Raw genomic sequence first — 23,616 nt, 5'->3', positions numbered from 1 at the left:
CCTTCCCCTGCCACACCGCTGAGCACACGAGTATGCTCGCAGGCGGGCACAGGGGAGACCGGGCACAGATGTGCTCCCACGTGCGCACGAGGGGTTCACGACCACATTGCCGTTGCTGGGGTAGACGTCACGGGGAACGGTTTTGCCTCCACATAGAGGAGTACTTTACTGTTAACGAGCACATTATCTATGGGATTCTTAAAAAGTCTACTTTCAGTGTTATTTAATTGATAATATGGCTAGTTGGAAAGATTTATACTCCAAATTGATTAAATAATTAAATGAGTGATTATAATTAAACTTTATTCTTCACAGCCGTCTACTCTATTCTTTTTTTTTTTTTTTTTTAATCTTGAGATGATGATGCCAAGGGACAAACTTAACCCCAAAATAGGAAAGCACAGATAGGAAAAATATTTAAATTCAACTTTATTTTATAAATGACAACAGTGAACATTTTCACATATATTGGGAAATGAAATTAAACATAATTTGGTTTAAAACTCTCTGTATTAATATATGTTCGTCTAGATGACAAAAGCTAATAATGCTCTCTAGTGAAGGGGAGACTCTTTTTGGTTGCTGAAGTTATTCTGCCTTCCTACATTTACTATTTTTTTCTGACTTTACAAAAGCAACCACCATTTTCCAAACACATCAAGCAAAATTTCTGTTATGAAATGCCAAAATGTTTTAGAACAAAGCCAGCTGACTCAGGCAAAACTCTTGAAAGACTTGTTGCATTAAACATCTAGATGAGTAATGATAGATACAAATGATTTATTTTGTTTCTGGAAAAGTGTTTTATAATTTCACCATATCTCTCCACGGTTAGCATTTTTATTCTCTTTTGCCCTTCCCTTTGAGCCTTGTGGGATAAACTGCCCAGCTTGGCAGCGCTTATTGCCTAAATATGCTGCCGGAAAAAAGATAGATTGCATTTATAAACTGTAGGGGAAAATGTTCACTTGTGTAAAAATGCTAAAATAAAATGAGCATTTATACACTTTTAACAAATACTAACTCTGCCAAAGCTGTCTCTAATTGTTGCAGAGGTTTTCAGTCCAGAACTATCATTAAAGATGGATAATTGAAGTTTTTGTACAATTTCTTTAGCAATCCCTAGACTTGCCTTTTTATGCCATGAAAGTTTGAGAAACATAAACAGCACTGAATTGTTATTGGCACTGAGTAATGTGGATTTTATTGTTAGTTGGGATCTTCTGTGTGTTCAAGGAAACCATTCAATTCACGTTATTAAGTAGGAAGTTATTAAAGGAAGAACCTGATAGGATCAGATAAAACCAATTCAATATCCTTCAGTTGTTGGAAAATTCAATATGTTTTATTTAAGTAGAATCCTAGATACTGTATATTAACTATTCCAAGCAATCTTTACTCAGCTCGGAAAGGCCAGATGTATGGGAATTGTAAAAAATCAGGATATGCATAAAAACTGTTCAAGTGCATAAAGCAGCCCCATCTGGAAGACATCTACCAGAAATGAAGTTGTACAAAACCATTCCATTGATAATAAAGCTAATTTTTATGGGTCTGACAAGTATGTAATTATGTTCAGTGGTGCTTTTCAGATTTTATCACAGTCAATAAACCGCAGTGGTAATTTCATTCCCATTTGACATATTTACATGGAAACATTTGATTGGAGGAATTAGTAACCCTGAAAGCCTTGATAGATATGTTTTAATGATCTGTGACCTCCGCAGTCCCTCATCTGTTTATTGTTGCAACAGGCGAGAAGTCGTTTCTGTGCGACCTCTGCGGCTTTGCCGGCGGGACGCGGCACGCCCTCACCAAGCACCGCCGCCAGCACACAGGTCAGTACGGCCGCCGCCCGCCCCTGCCCGGCGGAGCCGGCGGGTGCCCCGGCGTCCGCTCTCGGCCCGCGGTGCCGTGTCTTGTCGTCGTTGTACGATCCCTGTACCTGAGGGTCTGCTGAGAATTCTCTTTGAATAACCTAAGACTTGGATTCACCTCTTTTTAGATGTTGAAAAAGCCGGCCTACTGCATGGTTCGGGGATCGGGTGGCCTGTGTCAATCCGTGTTATATGGGAGGGGAAAGAGCTTGCCGCCACTTGCAGACACACCCGCCTCCCTCTCGGCCCATGAGACTGTGCCACAGACATGGTGGGTGAGGCTGGGGGCCCGGCTGGCTCTCCGATGCGCCCTCTCCCCTCAGCGTCTCCCACCTACTTTTGTGCTCACCCATGCCTCCTTGGCTGGCAACCGGCTTCTCCACAGCCCCCCTCCCCGCCCTTTCCAGCTACTTCTTGGCCCACCTAACCACCTGACCCTCTAGGGGCAGTCCCTCTGTGAGTTGGGAACAGTGGGTGCGGTTTTAGGTTCTTGCTGTTTCTGTTCTTCTTGCTCTTAAGAATGCAGAGCTTACTTGAATAGACAGCGACGTGGAAGAGGATTCGTGTTCGTGATTCGCGTTCTTTATGGTGCAACAAAATCAAATAGGTGCCTCGGTTAGGAACAGTTAAGAATGAAAAGTTTTAAGTATTCATTAAAATCGATCACCTACCCGGTCTTATAAGTAATTATGTTAATAGTTGTAAATTATACGTGCCGGGGACAGTGCTGTTAATGGCATTGTCCCTTCTGATTATTAACAGAACTGTTTTATTATCAAAAGTGACCTAGTTTAGATGGTAAATCATGTGGTAACACAATCTGTCACTGAATGTTGGGCTTTTCCTTGGGGACCATGACAGTGGGGTGTTTGGCGGTCACACTCAGAGTGGCATGAAATGAAGATACATGTTGTTTGTGGGACATTTTGAACCTTGATATGATATATTTAACAGCTAGCCATAGGTAGCTCTAGTACCCATCGTGGTATTTGTAAGATTAATAAAAACTAATGCCAGCTACTTCTTTCAGATCGTGCGTGTATAGGATTCAGGTCTCCATACAGGGTAAGAGTTATTATCGAGTGAAGTGAAATTTCCAGTGTTTAACTTGATGTTGGAAACATACACTTAATTCTGTAAACGTGGAAGTCCACTTTCAGTTTATAGTAGCAACCTGTGGCCACAGCCCGTTAATCCAGCGCCGTCGGGAGTCGGGGTCAGGGATGGCAGGAGAGGCCAGTGGATGGCAGCCCTCCTCGGCAGCCGTCTTGGAGAAGTTGGAGTGTGTGTGTGTTGTGGGGGGTGTAAAGCGTGCTCACGTAGGGTGCTTTGCTCTTGATGTATTCAGTGTATTGGTGCCCGAATGTTACTCTTGCGACCGTTGTTGCTCGCCAGGTCACTCCCAGCTGCAGCCTGGGGACTGGCAGAGCCTCCCGTGTGCCCCCTCTGCCATGGTGCCAGAGCTCCCTCTCCCCTTGCGGTGAGGACAGTCGTGCTAGGATCCCAGGCGCTTACAGGTGATCGATCATGAAGCCTGTGTCGGGCAGGCACAACTTTATATTTTATGTCAGGTCCAGAGGCTCCTTATTACTTTGCTATTAACTTTATACCATATAGGACAATGTCTCACAGACAGAGGCATCTGTCTTTGTGGCATTTATCTCCCTCTGTGGCACAAATCAAACATGATTCTTTAATACCAAAGTCAGTTCTGAAGACTGTTTGCTTCAACCAAACAGCTTAGTACAACTCAGTCTAGGCCCTTGGCTTTTATGCTGGATTTGTAATATTTAAGCATCATACAGCTTGTTTTTTTCAAAGGCCAGAATTGTATGGTGCACTGAAATCTATATTTCTCCGATGTATTCCTCTTTGACATGGTTTACCTTTTTACCAGAGTGCCCACGCAAATTACAATCAGCTTGGAAGGGGATAGGTATCAAAAGTGTTCCAAATGGCGTAAATAATTCCCTACTGCAATACAGACTGTCTAGGGGGCTGACACAAAACATCTTCCATTCCAAGATTTACTTTTATCACCTGTCAGAGACCCTTGATTCAAGGGCACAGGAGCAAATCCTCACGTGTAGTTGAAGAGTCTTGGCCCGCTTAATAAGCACCAGCCTGCCCAAAGGAATGCGAAGTGTGAGGTTCCATGAGAAGTGTGCAGGCCTTTTGACAGATTGTTGACACACAAAGGGCGCTGCTCTGTATCCAGAGCCATTCTGGTGTACCCCCTCCGACTTTCTTTTACTTTTCTGTCACAGCTACCTAAGATGCAGAACATTCCTTGATGGTTACTTTGGCCAAGGTTGTTGTTCGTAAAGGAGAGTATGAAGAACAACATGATTTAATATGCACTGTTATGTCACATAAGGGGAAATTCGGGAGGAAAGGAAATTCACCTTTGTTTTGGCTTTTTTGTGTAGGGTGTACACAGCGCTATTGACTGAGAGGTAGCACTCATCAAGAGTAGTTGATGCCTTACTCATAGATTTACTCATCTTCCTGGCTCTAGAATGACAAAGGATTCAGGAGGACTGTTCCCAGCGCACTAAATCATTTTGATCAGTCGTTAACAAGTGTATGCACCTCTTCATACGGTACCTATCTCATTTCAGGCATTAACAAATATTAGCAAACTGGAATTCTTATTTATAATTTGTAGATTTTTTTTTTTTTTTCAAATTTTACAACCTAGAAAGCGAGTTTATTTCTTTGGCTATATATTGAGACTAACAAACAAAAAAAACTACTTTTGTGTTTCTGAAGTATAGTTCTCTGAAGAAATTACTTGAAGAAATCTCCTGAAATTACCTGAAGAAATTATCATTTGTGGATGAAAAAAAAAATACCAATTAACATATTTGAACAGTAGCATCAGGCATGTACCAAAACTAATAAATTCCAAATTAATCATGTACAGATTCAATTAAACTGTAGTTTGTATAAATTGACATGGGGTTCTTCCCCTTCCAGGAGCCTAGACACGCTTGAGCCTTCCTTTACTTTGTGGTTATAGAGTAGAATTTTATGTAGCATATTTTGGTAGCATTATATTTTCTTCTCTGTCAACCCGTATATAACTCAAAATTTCTTAGTGTTACGCAATGTAATCTACAGTGTTGTCAAGTCTGAAATTATAGCTCATTGTAATGTAATGCTAGCTTAATATGAACTTCAAATTATTAGAATTATAGAGAATATAAATGACATTATTCTTTAAAAGTGTTGTTTCTAAGTTTCGATTGTGTCACATAAAAATGTCATAAAAATTTAGATGAAATAAGCTATGTTAACCTTTTTTTTAAGTGTTTATGTTAAACCTCCAAACCAAGAAAATTACCTTTCACTTACAGTGCTAACTCAGACAATGAGTCCATCATGTCACCCTTTATCCTCTCCAGATAACTGCCAAATCCATGAAAAATGGATAAAGATGCCTACCCCAAGGCTATTTGAATAAACAAGTTAGCACATATTTTCAAACATTAGTTTGAATGGAATAAGGAGACATCAGGATGTAGTTGTCTATTTGCTAATGAAAAAAAAAATCTTTAAATTGTTTGACCACTTAGATTCATTATGTTAAAGTGGAAGATTTATACTACCTAACTTGATCTCTTATTATATAGCTACAATAGTCATGACCATATTGTATTGGCATAAAGATACACAGATACTCAATGGAACAGAATAGATCCATGCTTATATTTTTCAGTTGTTTGTGACCAAGGTACAATATTTAGAGGTAATCTAACAAAGGATGTGCAAAACCCCTACATTGGAAACTGCAAAAAACTGCCAAGAGAAATTAAAGGACCTAAATAGGATGATATACCATGTTCATGGACTCAAAAGACTCAGATCCCACCAAGCTTCTTCTTGTTAAAAAATTGGCAAGCTGATTTTAAAATTTATATGGAAATGCAATGATCCAGTGCTCACTTTGGCAGCACATATACTAAAATTGGAAATGCAGCGATCTGAAATAGTCAACTTTGAGGACAATGAACAAACCTGACTTCATGACTTACTATAAAGCTACAGTAATCAAGTCACTCTGGTATTGGCATCAAGGAAGACAAATCTATGAGTGGAATGGAACAGAGATTACAGAACAGACCTACATCTATATGGTCAGTGGATTTTTGACAAAGGAACAAAGGCAGTGCAGTCTTTTTAATGTACAATGCTTGAACAATTGGATATCTGTATGCAGTAAAAATGAACTTTGCTCTATATGTCATACCATGTATAACATTAACTCGAAACTGTTCTTAATCTGAATGTAAAACTTAAAACTGTATAAATTCTAGAAGGGAATTTAGGAGAAAAAATCTTTGTGACCATAGATTATCAAAGATTTCTTAGGTACTGCATCAAAAGCCTGATTTGTAATTAAAAAAAAAAAAAAAACCCATAGCTTGAGCAATTATAAACTGACAAATTAAAAACTTTATACATTAATTAGGTACTCCTCTATGAAAGACAAGAGAATGAATGCAAAGACAAACCAAAGAGTGGGGAAAAATACGTATAAATCACAAATCTTATCGAGCATTTGCATTTGTAATATATAAAGAAGTCTCAAAACATAAGTATAAGAAAACAACTAACCAATTAAAAAGGGGTTGAATGATTTGAACAGACATGTCACCAAAGAATATAAATGAATGGCAGATAAGCACATGAAATGATTCTCAACATCAATAGAAAAATGCAAATCGAAAGCACTGACCATACCAAGTATTGGTGATGATTTGGAGCAGTGGAAACTTTCCTACACCGCTGGTAGGAATATAAAATGGTCAGACCACTTTGGAAAACAGTTTGGCAGTTTCTTACAAAATTAGTATGTACCTACTAAATGACCCAGCCAACCCACTCCTAGATGTTTACCCAAGAGAAAAAGAGATACATATCCATGCATAGACTTGCACATGACGATTTATAGCAGCTTTGTTTGTAACACCCCTAAATGCAAACAATTCAAATGTCCTTTGTTGGATGAATGGATAAACAAAACTGTGGTACATTCATATCATGGAGTGCTACTCTACTCCTCAGCTAAAATAAAAAACAAATATTTACACCTGGAGCAACATGAGTGAGTCACAAAATAATGCTGAGACGAGGTCAGGCAAAAGAGAATACATACTGTATGTTTCCGTGTATATAAATCTCTAGAAAATGGTAACTAATATATATTGGTAGTAAGCAGATGAGAGTTCGTTTGAGGATGGGATGAGCCAGAGAGAGAAAGGGGTATAAAGAACCTCTGGGGTGGTGGCTGTGTTCATTGTCTTGATTGTGGTGGTTTCAGTCTGCCTTGTATGGTCAGTCTAGATACTTCAAGTTAGTGAAACAATTAATAATGTGTGTAGTTTTATCCAAATGAGTGCATCACTTTGTGTTTCTGCTGTCCATGTGAACTGCTCTGTGACATTGGTGTGTAGTTAAAATAGTCTGCAGTCCAGTTCTTATAATGAAATGTAGAAGTTTTCAGATATGCTTCCGTGTGGATGTTTATGTTTTTATGATATAGCCTATTTCTGTACCAAATTTGAAGACATAGAGCCATTTTCTTCAGCCTTATGCAAGATGAATATCATCAACTGTCTCTCAAACAAAAGCAAAACCTGCCATCATCATGAAAGTGAGTTTTTGTATAAGTCAGTTCAGTGTAGTTGAGTTGTCTATACCAATGTAAGTGACTTGACCAGCAGTTTAGAGATCAAGAACCAAGAGTTATTCAGGCTGACCCTGAGTGACCACTTGATTGGGGTGTTATAGATGGGATGTATCTTGAGAACAAATTGATGAAAGGTACAAAAATGCCTCCCAACTCCCAAGATTTTACTCTGCTTTGTATATGTTCTTCTTTTTACAAAAATTAATCAAATATTTCCTTGTAGGATCTATTAAATGGTATCTCTATGTTAAATTCACTATGTGAAACCCGTAATTGTTTTGTATATAAAAAGGTTTGCCTTTTTCCTTGTTCGGAGAGCTTGATGAGAAGCACTGGGGTGTGTGCTCCTTCTTTCATCTCTGTGAGAGGGCACTGTGCACATAACGGTGCTCAGCTGCTCTGGGCATATGGGCGACAAATGCAATGAGGCATGGGACCCCGTGAGAAGTACCTTACACATGCTTTGTCTTCTCGAATCCTCATAACTGTCCTGCTTGTTCGGTGGTTTTACGCTTCTGATCTTGTCCAGGGGGGTTACAGGTAGGGACTGAAATATGGCAAAACCTGGATTGGGATTGAAGTCCATCTGGCTTCTTCTGACTGCCCCCCCGCCCCACCCTGGGCTGCAGTAACAGGTAGAACACCATCAAATGAGATGTGGATGCATTCAGCTAACTGCCATATTAATAGTCTTAGAAAGAAAGGGGGACAAGATTCTAAACATTCTGGTTTTCAGAACAGATGTAGTTTTGTTGCTAGTGGAATTGATGTAGGGTAATTTTATACCAAGGTAGTTCTTCCTTTGTTTTCTACATAAGTCAGTATACTTATAAAACTATTCAAAAAACACCAGAATTAAGAAGTGGCAAGTGGAATTATTGAACATACATAAAATTAATCTATATGTAAAATTTCTCATAAAGAATGTTTGCTGAGAAGAGTATTACATATTACAAATCATTTTGGGGAGGAGGTGGTTGTGATATTTTCTCTAGTTCATTGCTGTCCAACAGAAATGTCATGTGAGCTACACCTGTCATTTTAAGTTTCCTGGCAACCATATTAAAAAACAAAAAAGTAGGGGCGCCTGGGTGGGCTCAGTCATTAAGCGTCTGCCTTCAGCTCGGGTCATGATCCCAGGGTCCTGGGATCGAGCCCCGCATCGGGCTCCCTGCTCAGTGGGAAGCCTGCTTCTCCCTCTCCCACTACCCCCTGCTTGTGTTCCCTCTCTCGCTGTGTCTCTATCTAATAAATAAAAAATTAAAAAAAAAAAAAGTAACAGGTGAATTGCTTTTTTAAATAGTTAACTAAATGTCTATTCATGTCTTCTGCCTATTTTTTACGTGGATTGTTTATTTTTTGGGTGTTGAGTTTTACAATTTATGTATCTTGGATACTAACCCCCTATCAGATATATCATTTGCAGATATCTTCCCCCATTCCAAAGGTCGCCTTTTAGTTTTGTTGATTGTTTCCATCACCATGCAGAAACATTTTATCTTGATGGAAGTCCCAAATAATTTATTTTTGCTTTTGTTTCCCTTTCCTTCAGAGACATATTTAGTTAAGGAGTTGCTATGGCCAGTGTTAAAGAGGTTATTGCTTGTGTTCTCCTCTAAGATTTTGATGGTTTCCTGTCTCACATTTAAGTCTTTCATCCATTTTGAATTTATTTTTATAGTATAAGAAAGTGGTCCAGTTTCATTCGTTTGCATGGACCTGTCCAGTTTTCCCAGCACCATTTGTTGAAGAGACTGTCTTTTTTCCATTGGATATTCTTTCCTGCTTTGTCGAAGATTAGTCAACCATATAGTTGTGGGTCCATTGCTAGACTTTGTATTCTGTTCCATTGATCTATGTGTCTTTGTGCCAGTACCATAGTGTCTTGATCACTACAGCTTTGTAATAATATAACTTGATGTCTAGAATTGTGATGCCTCCAGCTTTGCTTTTCTTTTTCAAGACGGCTTTGGCTATTCGGGGTCTTTAGTGGTTCCATATAAATTCAGAAGACATGAATAGACATTTTTCCAGAGAAGACATCCAGATGGCTAATAGACACGTGAAAACATGCTCAACATCATTCATCATCAAGGAAATACAAATCAGAACTATAATGAGATACCACCTCACACCTATCAGAATGGCTAAATTTAACAACCCAGGAAACAGCAGATGTTGGCTAGGATGCAGAAAGGGAACTGTCTCACCCTGTCCTGTTGTTGGGAATGCAAACTGGTGCAGCCACTCTGGAAAACAGTATGGAGGTTCCTCAGAAATCAAAAATAGAACTCCCCTGTGATCTAGCAGTTGTACTATTAGGTGTTTACCCAAAGGGTACAAAAATGCTGATTCAAAGGGGCACATGTACCCCAATGTTTATAGCAGCATTATCAACAATAGCCAAATTATGGAAAAAGCCATCAACTGATGAATGGATAAAGAAGATGTGGTGTATATAGGAATATTTTTCAGCCATCAAAATGGATGAAATCTTGCCATTTGCGACAGCGTGGATAGAGCTAGAGTGTATTGTGCTAAGAGAAATAAGTCAGTCAGAGAAAGACAAATACCATATGATTTTACTTATAGGTGGAATTTAAGAAGCAAAAGAGATGAACATAGGGGGAAGAAAAGAGAGAGGCAAACCTTATAAAACAGACTCCTATAGAGAGAGAACAAATTGAAGGTTCCTGGAGGAAAAGTTGCAGGATTGGGGTTGGGGGAAATAGGTGATGGGGATTAAGGAGTGCACTTGTTATGATGAGCGCTGGGTGTTGTACGTAAGTGATGAATCACTAAATTCTACTCCTAAAACTAATATTCACACTATGTTAATTAACTGGAATTTAAATAAAAGCTTGAAACTAAAAAAAAAAAAAAGTTAACCAAATATATCAAATTACTATCATTCCAACATGAAATCAATATAACATTATTAGTGATATTTTATTTTTTTTTTGTTCTAGGATTTTGAATTTTGGAGTGCATTTTACACTTTCAGCACATCTCAATTCAGAGGCTAAATTTTTATATCAAATCTGTGATTTATATTTAGATTTGATAAAATTTATGCCTCAAAAAGTAGATTCACATTCCCAAGCTGTTCTATTACAGACTTAAACATTTTTTCTGTAGGTAAATCCCTTATCAGTTTTTTAAATTTAAAATTTATATTGATTGAAATTAAATAGCCATATTTCAAGGGCTTACCAGCCAGTGTGGCTAATACAATTAAAAAGTAAGATTTGATGATTTCTTTGAATGTGTGTGTGTGCAGGGGGAGTGGTTAATGCAGAGAAAGTATCTATGAGTGGTGTGCAAGCCTTGAACCAACTGATGGGTAAAATGCATATGTGGATAGATTGCTTAGATCTACACAGGGGAATGCTATGAAATAGTATTGCACATGTTTCTTTGAGGCCTTTTTTTCTGTGGTGACCTCTTTTTCAACTTTAGTGAACTGTAATTTTCCCTTACCTCTAAGAGTTTTCTAATTGGTATCAAATTATAGCTTTATTTTTTCTTCATATTTAACTTTAAGATTTTATATTGTATATTCAAAGAATATCTCTGTTATATGCTTTTTCATGGTTTTATCCTCAGGGAGGTTTTTATAATAGCTCTAGTGTAACATAGTTTGTTAAATTACTCCAAATGCAGTGCTAGACCAGGCTGTAATTTAGATTTCTGTTTGTGTAAGTTACATTTGAGCTCCATAATATATACCTTGCTTCCATTCAAATACAGAAATTAAAATCAGTGGTATCTTCTAACTTTATCACTCTGGGAATGAATATTCAAGTGTCCTAAATGTGAGTAGTCCATTGAACTATATTCTTAAATTTTTATGGAAATAAGTTTCTTTTTAATTGTCAGTGACAGGTTTAGCCCTTCATTCCAGTTTTTATAATTATTCATGTACAGCATTGCTTTATATTTTGCAGGAGAAAAACCTTTCAAATGTGATGAGTGTAACTTTGCCTCCACAACCCAGTCCCATCTGACTCGGCACAAACGGGTGCACACGGGAGAGAAGCCCTACAGATGCCCCTGGTGTGACTACAGGTAAGGGTTCATTACCAAGCAGGTAGAGTCAGGTGATCACCGTGGTGGATTCACAGGAAAGAATCACTTTTCTGTTCAACATGGATTAGCACAGTGTAAAGCAGGATTCACTTATTAGGTAGAGTTTATTTCACCATCAAATTTTAGTGACTATTTTTAAAATTGTAAAGTTCTTTTCCATTTTTTATAGTCTTAACATTTGGGTTTTGCAATCCTTTGTACACCTGAAGTTCAAGTAGTTTTATTTCTTTGCCAGAGTAAGGGACTGTTCCATTTCATCAGTTATTCCATGCATGTGGCATCTCCTCTGTACTGAGTTGAAGTACTTTCAGGCAATGAAGACAATACAAGAAATGTTTCCTGCCTTGAAGGATATTGTAGCATAATAGGTGACTTTGTAGTACCTCTAAATAATTATAATACAGATTTCAGCGAGGAAATAAAAAGGCCAGGAGCATCCGTAGGAAGGAACAAGTCCAGCCACACGGACGTCCTCCTAGAGGAGATAGCATTTCAGCCAGGGCTTAAAAGATGAGTTAATTTCAACGACCCATGGGTGCAGGAGGTAATGGTGTGCTGTAGCATTTTTGGGCTGACAGTGTGATGGAGATCGCATGTGCTCAGCCTGCTCCCTGAGGTCCTCGGTGGCTAAGTGATGTCTCCCACACTGCAGAGTTCACCTTGCAGCCGCAGCAAAGCCTAGGTCAGGCAATGGTAAATAATCCTGTTTTACTCTATGATGAGGTTTGGTAAATAATCCTGTTTTACTCTATGATGAGGTTTGGTAAATAATCCTGTTTTACTCTATGATGAGGTTTGTGTGGAGAGTGCAGAGTGAAAAACAAAATGGGAAACGGACACTGCAGCTGGATCACGCTATACCTGGAGTCCATGAGAGTGAGTTCAGAGCACATTAGGTGGTTTGTGAGACACCACAGAGTTTGCAGGCAGCCAAATGACCTCTGTCTTAGCTTCCTCAGCTACGCAGTGCAGGCTGAATCACTGTGTGAGGGCCTTCTCCATCCTGGAGCTGAAAATCTCATGGACCCCATTACACATGACAACACAGAAACATTGAGGGGGGTTCTTTCAATATAGCCCGCTTTTGTTAAACGTTAGCATATATATAGATATAGATATAGATACCTTAAGCCTGAAGCCTTCGTTAAAAAAGACATTTTTGTATTCCTGTGGCTATAGCCTGTGCATTCAGTAAATATATTGCCATAATCTCTATTATTATCCTCATTATTGCATTAAGTTTTATGTTAAAGGTCATTTAATAGTACAGAGATATTACAGATATATTTCATTCATTAATTATTCATTCATTCAACATTTTATGAGTTCTGTCTTTGCTTAGCACTAGATTGGTGTTTCTTGGAAATTTGGTAAAATGGTGATCCAATTAGAGGTAGACATACACATTTTAAGGTGTTGATATGAGTTCTTTAAAAAATAAACACTTGAATGTCCTTTTCCTTATTGAGGGGTCATATTGTATAGTTGCCTTCTCTGTAAAACACAGGAAGGCAATTAGAAAAATTGTAAAAATTTCCCTTAATTATCACATTTAGCTCAGGATTATATCCTTTCAGTCTATATTGTATGCATTAGATTTGAGTTGTGTTTTGGGGGATTTTTTTTTGTTTCTTATAAATTTTAGTTTTCATACTTAACAAATTGTGACTGCCTTTCTGTTTCATTAATCTCATATAACTATGGTTTTCAAACTGTTAAGTAGCAGAACTATTATATCAAACGGAATCATGTCCAGATCCCTATATAAAATAGATAAAAGTGGTTTTTACTGCTTGTAAGTGGATTTCTTAGTTAACATCTGTAATATTTACTTATAATATTAAGAAATAATTATATGATACTGTTTGGACAAGCAAAACATTTTCCAACGGGAGAGTTACTGATCAGAGTAGCTGTTGGGTTAGCCTCGGCGCCCGGCCCATGTCCTCACTCTGGGATGAGCAGGAGGGTGTAGGTGAGCTCAGGCTCTGGAGGAGCTGACCCAGTGGGCACTGACATCCTTAACCTCTCATAAAATATGGGTGGTTAGAGTAGCAGCCTTACAGGACTCCGCTCACGTTAGAGGAAGAGCCCAGGCTGGCCGAGACACTGGAGCCCTGGGTCTCCTCTCCTCTCAGTTTGTCCCTTGGTGTTATTTCACCTTGTGATCTCAGGATAGTGTCCAGTGAGGTGGTGCAAGAGTTTCGATGCCCTGAAGGTCTGCAGTGTGTTGAAATTTATTTATAAAACATGCCCTGATGGTCCCCCCCCCCCCATTTTATGAAGTTGTTAAAAATACATTAAATCCAGAATCATTTGTCACACAATCACTGACATCCCTTAGAGTTTCGAACGCCTCATTTGGAGACCACTCGTCTACAGTGTAGTTTTGACACTTGCATGGCTTCAAGTTAGATTAGCAAACAGTCGTCATTCCATGAAGTTTTTAGACATCGGGGCCATTTTTAGCTATTTTCATTTGAAATGCTTCTTCCTAAATCTTGGTGCATATCCATCCAGATTTTTTGTAAAAGAAATTCCTCAAAGTATGATTTATGGCTTTTAATGGTATTACTGCAAAGGTTGGGATTTGAATATTGTCTCACTGATAAGTACTGTGTTTGGGTAGACCCTTAGTCTTTGTATGTGTAAACATTTCAGAATATGTCAGGTTTTCTTGGTGTGAAGTCGTATTATGCTTTTGCTGAGGTTGAGGTTGTATTACCTGTCTCCATGACATAGCATCACTTCTGTTTAGAAGCGCATCTGAGCTCCCTGGGTTCCATCCCCGCGACACCTCCGGCAGCCACTGTGGGTAAAAGGAGATTGTGTTTTCTAAGAATCTTGTCACTGTCCTGTGAATTAATACTCAGGACACTTAAATCTCATGATATTTATCAAATTTCCTTTTGAAATGTTTGAAATTCTTGATAAAAGGTTGGTTTTATCTTCATTTAAAACTTCCTGGAAATTTGATTATTATTGATGGTTAATAGTTTGAACACTTTCTGTTCATATGACAGTTTTATCAGTCTGTATACATGTGGTTAGGTCTGCTTCACTAGAGAACAAAGACAAGTTAACCTTGCTTAGGAATACAGAATCTTGCAAATATATGAATAGTGATGTTAGAACTACGAACAAAATGTGAAATTTATGACAGATACCTTTGTTTTCTTGCTGATGAGCAAAAGATTTAAAAAGGGGCAGAGAAGTTCACAACGATTGTCTTGGTTGCATAGTGTAATAAGAAAATGCCTACCATGTCTACTTTTACAACAACAAGGAAAAGTCTTTTTCACAGAGTAGATTTGAGTATGTACGATTTCCATAGAATAAAAATATTCATAAGATGATCACATATTTCTGAAGATGATGTGGTTATATTTGTCATAATTATTGATATTTTTCCATAATATTTTATTACTTAAAACACTTGAATAACTTTTTTTCCATTTTGATTATTATTTGTTGTTAATATAGATACATAAAAATTATTCCTGTAGAGTATTCCTGTGTTTGTCATTATTAACACTTATTTGCAGGTAAGTTTACCATCATTAGAAACTGAAGTATTACTTGAGTTTCACTTGAAAATATATTTTTCATTTTATAAATTGAACATTAGTGAAGAAATACTTGTAGTTATAATTATTCATGAAAAATGTGAATATAGATTTGTTTACAAAAGAATTTTATAATTGGTCTTTTGAACCTGGGGCTATTTTTCAAGTTTGCATTATTAATTTAGGCAATGACATCTCATCCTATTCGGATGTAAACACGTATCCCTTTCCTAAGCTTTTGCTGTCTAAAATATCCAAAAGTCTAATCCATTACAAATCAGTATATTCCATCATTACTCCATAACTTTTTTACCATTAATTACTATTCATTATAATTTCAAAGCAGAAATTTAGATTCATAGCACACTGTCCTGCCCTAATTTGTTTCTACATTAAAATGGAAACATTCCAGCATTTTTCTATATTTTTATTTCCCTTTGTTATATATTGTCATTTCTATGTTACAAAATAGAAAACCTTTAAAACGTTATAGTAAGTACCCTTTCTAAAAATGTAAATCCTTATTTCCCCATAGCATTTATTAATATCAAACTGTATCCTGTTTCACTAGTGACTGGCTCTCACAACAGAATAGATGGCTATACTCGGGCTTTCTTTTAAGTGAAAAATCCACTTCTAATTGGCTTCCGTTTTTTTATTTACGATTTATGGGGGAAATACAATAAATGTATATTAAGCAGTCAACCTGATAAGTCATAAAAAAAAAAAAAGAATGCTACCTGCAGTATTAAAAATCGTATGTTGCACCTTTACATGTCATTTAGCAAATTAAAGAAAACTAAAATCTCAAGTCAAACTCTGGCAATTTGATCACTTATGTACAGGGTCCCTGTTACGGATGTTGGAATAGTGTACGTGTTCCCTAAAATTGCTTTTGGCTAGAGTTTTCCTCAGCTCTACAACTGCCTTCGTACTTTCAGTATTACACACAGTCTTCGACAAAATTTTTTTACTATTCCATTTTTCATTTTATTTACTATTTTTATTTTTAAATTACTTGCTATTATAACCCCAATAGAAATATGCTGTATCATAGAGCTGTGGAATAAAATCTACAATTCCTGCGTCATAGGAAAAATGCACTCCATTGTTTGCTAAACTAGTAGGAAATACACTTTGATTTCCCCCCCCTACTTGTTGGTTTACTTAGTTCTTGGCCAGCGTATTCCATAGAAGTCATTAATACATGAGGTTTTGATCTCAAGAATATTTATCTTTCCTGTCTGGGTGAGAGGGAAGCTAAGAATATTTGATGTAACATTTAACCGAAGAAGTGATATCTCAATTGGAAATTTTTTTTTTTTTTTTTTTTGTGATACTCCTTCATGTCTCTCTCATTATTCCTCTGAATATTTTCTTATTTCTTATAAATTTGGTAAGTTTTCACCCATGTGACTGGAGTAGGTAGAATTTGCCATTTGTCACAACCACTTGAAGTATGTGACCCTCTAATTGTTTTTATCTGTCTTAGAAAATAGTTGTCAAAAAGATGTTTTTTGTCAAAAATACTTTTAATTGAATTCTCTCTTCATTTTACATGATGCTGGAAGCATTTTTTGGGTTGTTTTACGATGCAAGGATAAAAGATTATATTTGTAATAATTATTTATTTCCCCTTAAAGTTTGAATTAATTTTTCAAACATATATTTTAAGAGTCTCAATTATGAAAAGTTGTTTCAGGTCTTAGATAATATTATGCATTTGTATGTAATTTTGCTATATGAACATTTTATGTTTATTATGCATAATTAAATAATAAGACAAACTACCTTGGTTATTGTGGCATTAAGAATTCAGTATACAGTGGGTCTCATTGTTCCTATCTTCCATTTGTTCCAGCAGCATCCTGAGCTAGGGAGACTAACTCCACAGGGGATAATTTTCTCCTTTAGGATGATCTCTTCGGAGAGTCTCAATTTTCCTTTGGCTTCCTGTGCAGGTTCACAGGTTGTACTGGGAGAAGCAGTGGCTAGAGCAAAGTTGGATTTGCCCTGAATGATGATAAGAAGAAAAAAAAAAATAGAGGTGTTAGTCTCTGTAGCCGGACATCATGGATAACAAGAGAGAAGTGAAACTGTACATACCAAATGAAGAGCACACGTTTCTTTTTTTTTTTTTTTCTTAAGATTTTATTTTTTTTATTTATCAAAGAAAGAGCACAAGCAGGGGGGAGCGCCAGGCAGAGGGAGAGGGAGAAGCAGGCTTCCCGCTGAGCAGAGTGCTGGACATGGGGCTCGATTCCAGAGCCCTGGGATCATGACCTGAACTGAAGGCAGTTGCTTAACGGACTGAGCCACCCAGGCGCCCAAAGCACACATTTCTTTATTAGAAAAATCAGAGGTAGCATTCATTTATTTTGGGTGATTTTGAAGTTCTCAAAGAATAATGACATTATTATAAGTAGAGTAATAAAAAGTAATCAAATGAAAATCTGTAGTATTAATATTAGATAAAATTTGTATTTAAAGCAGTTTGATTGATGCCAAAAGCCTAGTTATATCAGAACAGACTTTAAATCAAAACTGTTTTTGTCAGTGAAATAAGCTAGACAGAGAAAGGTTAATACAGAATATCACTTGTATGTGGAATCTTAAAAAAAAAAAAAGGACAAACCCATGGAAACACCTAAAAGTGGTTTCCAAGGGTTGCGGGTGGTGGGCACCAGAGAAGTGGGGAGAGGCTGGTAAAGGTATAGACTTTGGGGCACCTGGGTGGTTCTGAGCCTTCGGCTCAGGTCGTGATCCCAGGGTCCTGGGATTCAGTCCTACATCCGGCTCTCTGCTGAGCGGGAAGTCTGCTTTTCTCTCTCTCTCTCTCTCTCTCTCTCTCTCTCTCTGCCTGCTGCTCCCCCCTGCTTGTGTGTGCTCTCTCATTCTCTCTCTCTAATAAATAAAATCTTTAAGGAAAACAAAACAAACAACAACAACAAAAGAGTACAGACTTTGGCTACAAGATAAATAAAGTCTGAGGATCTGATGTAAAACATGGTGACTGTTGCCAGTAAGACTGTTATGTAATTGAAAGTGGCTAAGAGAATAGGGCTTAAATGTTCTCACCAAAACAAACAAACAAAAAATCCAACATTAGAAAAACCCCCAAAACATTTTTATCATTTAAAGTACCAGTGAATACTCTTTTATTATTTTATTGACCTCAAGCCTGTTGTCTCTTTAGATTCTACTCTACTGTAACTGCTAATCCAGTTAATGGAATAGAACACAAATGGACTAGGCTGAAAGGTTAGTTTGAAAGCCTAAAAATCCAGTTACTTCACAGACTTCTCATAGTGTGATGACAGCTTTCTTCCCACTGCGCCCTGCGTGGTCCTGTGCGGGCTGCAGGCGCTTCTCCTGGGGAGCTGCCCCTTCCTGCTTGCTACCTGCCCACAGTTCAGCTAACCACAGGTAGATGTCAGTAGCGTGGCTGGTTTGTGAAGCCACGGTTGGTCATTGGCAAGCGTCAATATTGCTTAGGAAGAGCCTCCTAGCATGTGTAAAGATGATCCTAATGGAGTTGTCACTGTTTTGGTAAGTTTAGATGGGGTTTTTCGAGGGGCTGTCTAATAAAATGACCTAATTGTATCTCCTTTTCAGATTTTCTGTATTGAATTAAGAAGGTTGTACTGTATGTAAATGTATTCTTTTTTGCCTAATGTTTTTTATCTTTTTCAGCAGAAACTAAATTCTGCCTGAACAAGTATCTCATTTCCTCTGACCGTTTTATTAGTGATTTTTTAAAAATCTCTGTGGTTCTAATTGTAGTTCTGATTAGGTTTTGTATTTTCTATACTGTTTATGTCTAATCTTATTTTTGTACATTGCATGTTCTACTCAGACTTTCCTTCCCTGCGCTCTAGCACCCAAGCACATGAGCTTTTTAAATTCTCGTTTCGGCTCGACAGGCTCTGTGCTGATACAGCACGTGTTTAATGTCAGGTCTTTAGTTAAAGTGGGTAAATTTTCATCTAACAGAACTCGTTTTAGTCAAAGAAAATCTGTGGACCTTTAAACAAATAGATTCCATAGCATTAAAAATTACAAATCTGTTCCGATGTCTTTAAAAGGGAAAAAAAAATCTGAGCTAATTCGTTCTGTTTATCATACGAGTAAGTTGTTTTGTTTGTCGACGAGGCTGAAATAAGCACTGAGATCACAGATTAATTAGAAGAACCCTTTTGAACACAAAGTGACCACACATTCCCTCTGCTATCTCTTCAGGTAGAACCTAGACAAACATGTTTATCTAACCTGCTGTTGCCAAATCCCAAATCCAGTCATTATAAAAGGACCAAAGCTATCTTTGGGCATGGTCTTTCTACAAGGAATTACTATGGACAGTCCCCTGGGTGGTAGTTAGATATATCTGTGTATATTGTGGCAGAAAGAAAGGCCTTAGAGATGAAAAAAATAGAAAGTATTTTTTGGGGCAATAGTCTCTTACATAATAAGTTATTCCTCAGACATTAGAGCTATTATCACACAACGAACAGCCGCCGTGTGACTGTCTACACCTCCCAGCGCCCGAGCCTCACGCAGCAGCAGCTTAGGGAGAACTCCGGGGTCCCCGGGAGGGACCGACAAGGGTCACTAGAGCATCAGGCACACCTTCCGGAGTGGACGGAGTTCTGCAGACTCCGCCGTGGGTGTCCGAGGAAAGCACCAGGCAGACGATGGAGTGTGTAAAAGCCTGACTACGTGTCGTTAGTTCAGTGAGCATGAGTTCGTGCTTATACATAACATTTGGTTTTCACAGATTCTGAAGTATTGCTACTTTAGGGCCCGTGAAAAACTGAGAGAGAGAAGCACTTGCAGTATTTACAAAATGCTGATGCAGTAGTTCGTGGGCGGCCCAGGAAGGAGCGTCTTCTCTACATTAGACGCCCGCTCGTCGGTAGAGCGCGCCGCTGCCTGCCCTGGGGTAGCACGCGCGGGTTCTGACCTTACCTTTGGAAGGACTCTACAAACAAGACAGTGTCTTCATCTTCTTAATTACAGGGATGTAGCCCAAACTGTTGGCTTTCTCCCGTTTATGAGAAGTACTGTGTTTGTGAGAAGTTCTAGAACAAGACATACTCCTGATTTTTTTCTTATTTTCTTTCTTTTTTTGGTAAGGACACGATAGCATCCTCTTCTTACTGCACAGCTACAGGTGAGCTGCAGTAGAAATAAACCAGAATCTCTTACTCTGCGACATGATATGTAACCTGATACTTCTCCCTACAGGGAATTTAAACCCAATATTAACCCCTATTCTTGCCCCTTAACGTGTAATTCCTTACTCTTAATTACTTCGACCTGAATATTGTTGAACAAGCCGCGTCCCTCATTTTGTATCTTTTGCATCCTAGGACACTGTTTGGAGATCTCGCACTCTAAGATTTGAATAGATGTTGGTGAACTGTTCTTGGCCCTTTCTTTCCTCAGTATGTTTTGTTTCTTCATAAGTTACAACATTTAACAAATATATGAAATGTCATAAAACAAATGATCATTTTCCCATTGAGAGAAAATGTAAATTTTCAGTGCTTGTGCTTAAATCAATCCCTTGGATTGTATTATTTGGGGTAAAAAGTGGTTGACGCTTAATTTTAGTTACAAGTAAGAGTCTGTCTGCTTTCTACTCCCAAATTATACTTTCCATTTGACTGTAAGCATCCTTCTCACTTCAGCAAGCCCGGACTGCAGGGCATATGGGTGAGGAGGTGCAGGGCAGCAAGAAGTCCGCGTCAGACTGTTTGAGTTTTACCCCAAAGGCAATGGGGAGCCTATGGAGAATTTTAGGCAAGAAAGGGACAGACTCACATTTTGCTTGTCAGAGGTCACTGATGCAGTGCACTTGGTGAGCCAGAGAGGGACAGAGCGGGGGCTGGGAGGTCTTGGCATAGACTGTTGCAGAGGTTCCCATGGAACATCGTGAGTGCCCGACCCTAAGCTGGCAGTCTGGCCGAGGACAGAGAGGCAGGAGGACTCACGTGCCTGTCGGGAGCTGGAATGTGTGCATTCAAGGGCAGGGGGACAGATGCAGGCTAGGGCCAGGGCCACAGGCGGAGGGGCGGCACCATTCCCGAGGTCTCTGCTGCTGGGGGAGGGAGGTTCCTGCTGCAGAGTGAGTGAGGTTCGGGCTGTGTGAGCCCTGAAACACCCGTGTGCTGTCCTCATGGAAATGGCAGTGGAGGTATAATGAGTCCTAGATGGCATCGACACGAGTGAAATCTCCCTTGGAAAATGTGGAAAATGAGACATGCAGGGGGGCAAATAGCAAGGGTAAGAGAGACTGAGAGGTAGCTTCCCAGAAAGGGCCGGGACCTTGGGGCAGCCGGGGAGCTGTGTTCAGCCGTGTCAGACGTCAGTAAGTAAGGGCAGTGTAGTCCCCTGCCTCAGTGACCAAGAGGTCACTGACTGTCTCGGGAAGACCAGTTCTAGTCAAGGGCTGGGAACAGACACCAGCCCTTGACTGCCCTAGGTGCCCAAAAGGGAGGACATGGTAAGAATGCAGGCTGGCTGCTCTTGAGGGCAGGTCCGTCTTGAGGGCTGCTCTGGGAGGACACTTGGGAGAAGCTGGGAGGGTGCATAGGTGGGTGCACATTGTGCATTTGTTTTCGTTTGTTTGCTCAAGATTGCTTTTTAAATTGTAAGTGCTTCCATGCCAGGGTGAGCGCGCCAGTTGAAATAGGGCCGTGGAACGCTGTGTTGCCACTCATAGCCAGGATGGAGCAGCTAAGGTTCAGGGTTCGGGGTCTGAGCAGTGTGCGGGCACTGATGATATTTTTTGGGCAGTCCTGCGTGCCTCGGTGGAAGCCCTCGGGACGCAGAGCAGCACCTCATGTTCGCGCTGTAGGAGCGCGCTCTCGAGATGGAGAGCTGCAGCTTCAGAAGCTCTGCTCTGCCGACGTCTCCGCATTCTGGGGGGCTGCACAGCTCCCACTTTCACCTTTGTCTTAAAACTTTTGAATCAAGAACATAGAGATTGTGTAATGCTTTTATTCTGCCCCACACACCCCCCAATATTAGGATTTTATTGGTTTTATAGGAAGAATTTCCACAAAGCCTATATTACTTTACCTGTTACATGTGATTCAGAATTTGCTTAGCACCAGCCAACAGTCCAGTGTAGTCATGTAACAAACACTCATTTCTAAATGCTGTCTTTTAAAATGTGACATCTTTTCTATGACTTACACTAAGCAATTTTTGTGAGTGTCTCGGGGTTCTTCTCAGGCCAGTAAATCTAACAGGCTACTCTCGTGACATCATCAGCCGTTTATTGTGATGACACCTGACTCCCCCAAGGATTTACAGCCCACTCAATCTGTTTTACCTATCTTTCCTTTGCTTAACTTATTCCAAGTAATTATGCATGTGACATAACTCCTGTATCACTTGTGGGCTTACTTATATCTTCTGTGTCCATTTGCGCTAAAACTTCTGTTTCACTGTTTTGGGTTGACCCCCTACCTTCTTCCAAGTGCCACGTTTCTAGGAACCCAGAATTCTGCTGGAATGGTCCTGCCCAGAGAGATGCAATAATAAGGATCATGTGGGTAGTGGAGTTAGTGTGTGTATGATATGAAGAGAGAAAGCAAATCTGTCACTTCTTAGGGTGAGATGGGGTGTGTGATTTGTGTCCGGGACTTAGGGTGTATTACAGCTGCTGAGTGTCGGCGTCAGCTGTCCTGCACCACTGAAAAGTGGAAATCAGTTGTCTGCATTGTGCCACAGGTTGACGTATGCTTTTTGTCTGTTTGTTTTTGCATTCAGGCGCATTGTGTATGGATTTCCTTTGATCCCACTGCCATTTCGGCTGCTCTGTTTCATTAATTGTGCTTATCACAAAGTGGTTATTGTGGCTACATCTCACCTTTTTGGCTTTAGCGTGTTTTTGAACTTTAAAAATGAAAAGCGTATTCATTTCCCTTTTTGCAAATTGCAGTGGTTCTGTACATCCGGTCGCGAATTTGGGCAGCATTGCTGTGAGTCCAAGTAAACATAGTAGACGTGATCCCCATAGAGCTCCTGAATCAGGTCCGTCTCAGCACTGGCTGTGCTGGGCTCCGAGGCAGCCTCCATTTCCTAAGCTCACACAGTGTCCTTCAGGAGGAGGGGACCAGAGACACCAAGGAGGAACAGCAGGAATAAGAGTGTCATCAGGAAAGTATCCCCCCAGACTCAGGGGGCCGTTTGGCTGGGCCTGAGAAATATATGGATGATATCAGCATATACATATATATAGTTTTAATTACATGTTCCTTTCAGTTAATGATTTCTGTATGGCTGTTGAAACACGATGTTACGAATATAGTGATTATGCGACCCAAATCTTACTTCTTGAGTTATATGTGCTTGTTTTTAACTAATATGCACATACACA

At 39.2% G+C, this 23,616-nt stretch overlaps 1 protein-coding gene across 10 annotated transcripts in view; it reads left to right on the top strand.

Annotated features, from left to right (window-relative positions):
- Positions 1 to 23,616, top strand: part of ZNF407 (zinc finger protein 407) — a 470,693-nt gene that overhangs the window by 260,819 nt on the left and 186,258 nt on the right. For all 10 annotated transcript variants that reach the window (XM_064577670.1, XM_064577668.1, XM_045886546.3 and 7 more), the window contains 2 exons: positions 1,755 to 1,838; positions 11,520 to 11,640. In XM_064577670.1, coding sequence (XP_064433740.1) covers positions 1,755 to 1,838; positions 11,520 to 11,640 — 205 coding nt within the window. The remainder of the gene's footprint in view (positions 1 to 1,754; positions 1,839 to 11,519; positions 11,641 to 23,616) is intronic.

Source organism: Mirounga angustirostris, unplaced genomic scaffold (assembly GCF_029215605.1).
Source record: "Mirounga angustirostris isolate CCGP_5_RB_7025 unplaced genomic scaffold, mMirAng1.0.hap1 SCAF_14, whole genome shotgun sequence".
Taxonomy (NCBI): Eukaryota; Metazoa; Chordata; class Mammalia; order Carnivora; family Phocidae; genus Mirounga; species Mirounga angustirostris.
This window is presented reverse-complemented; position numbering and strand designations above follow the sequence as displayed.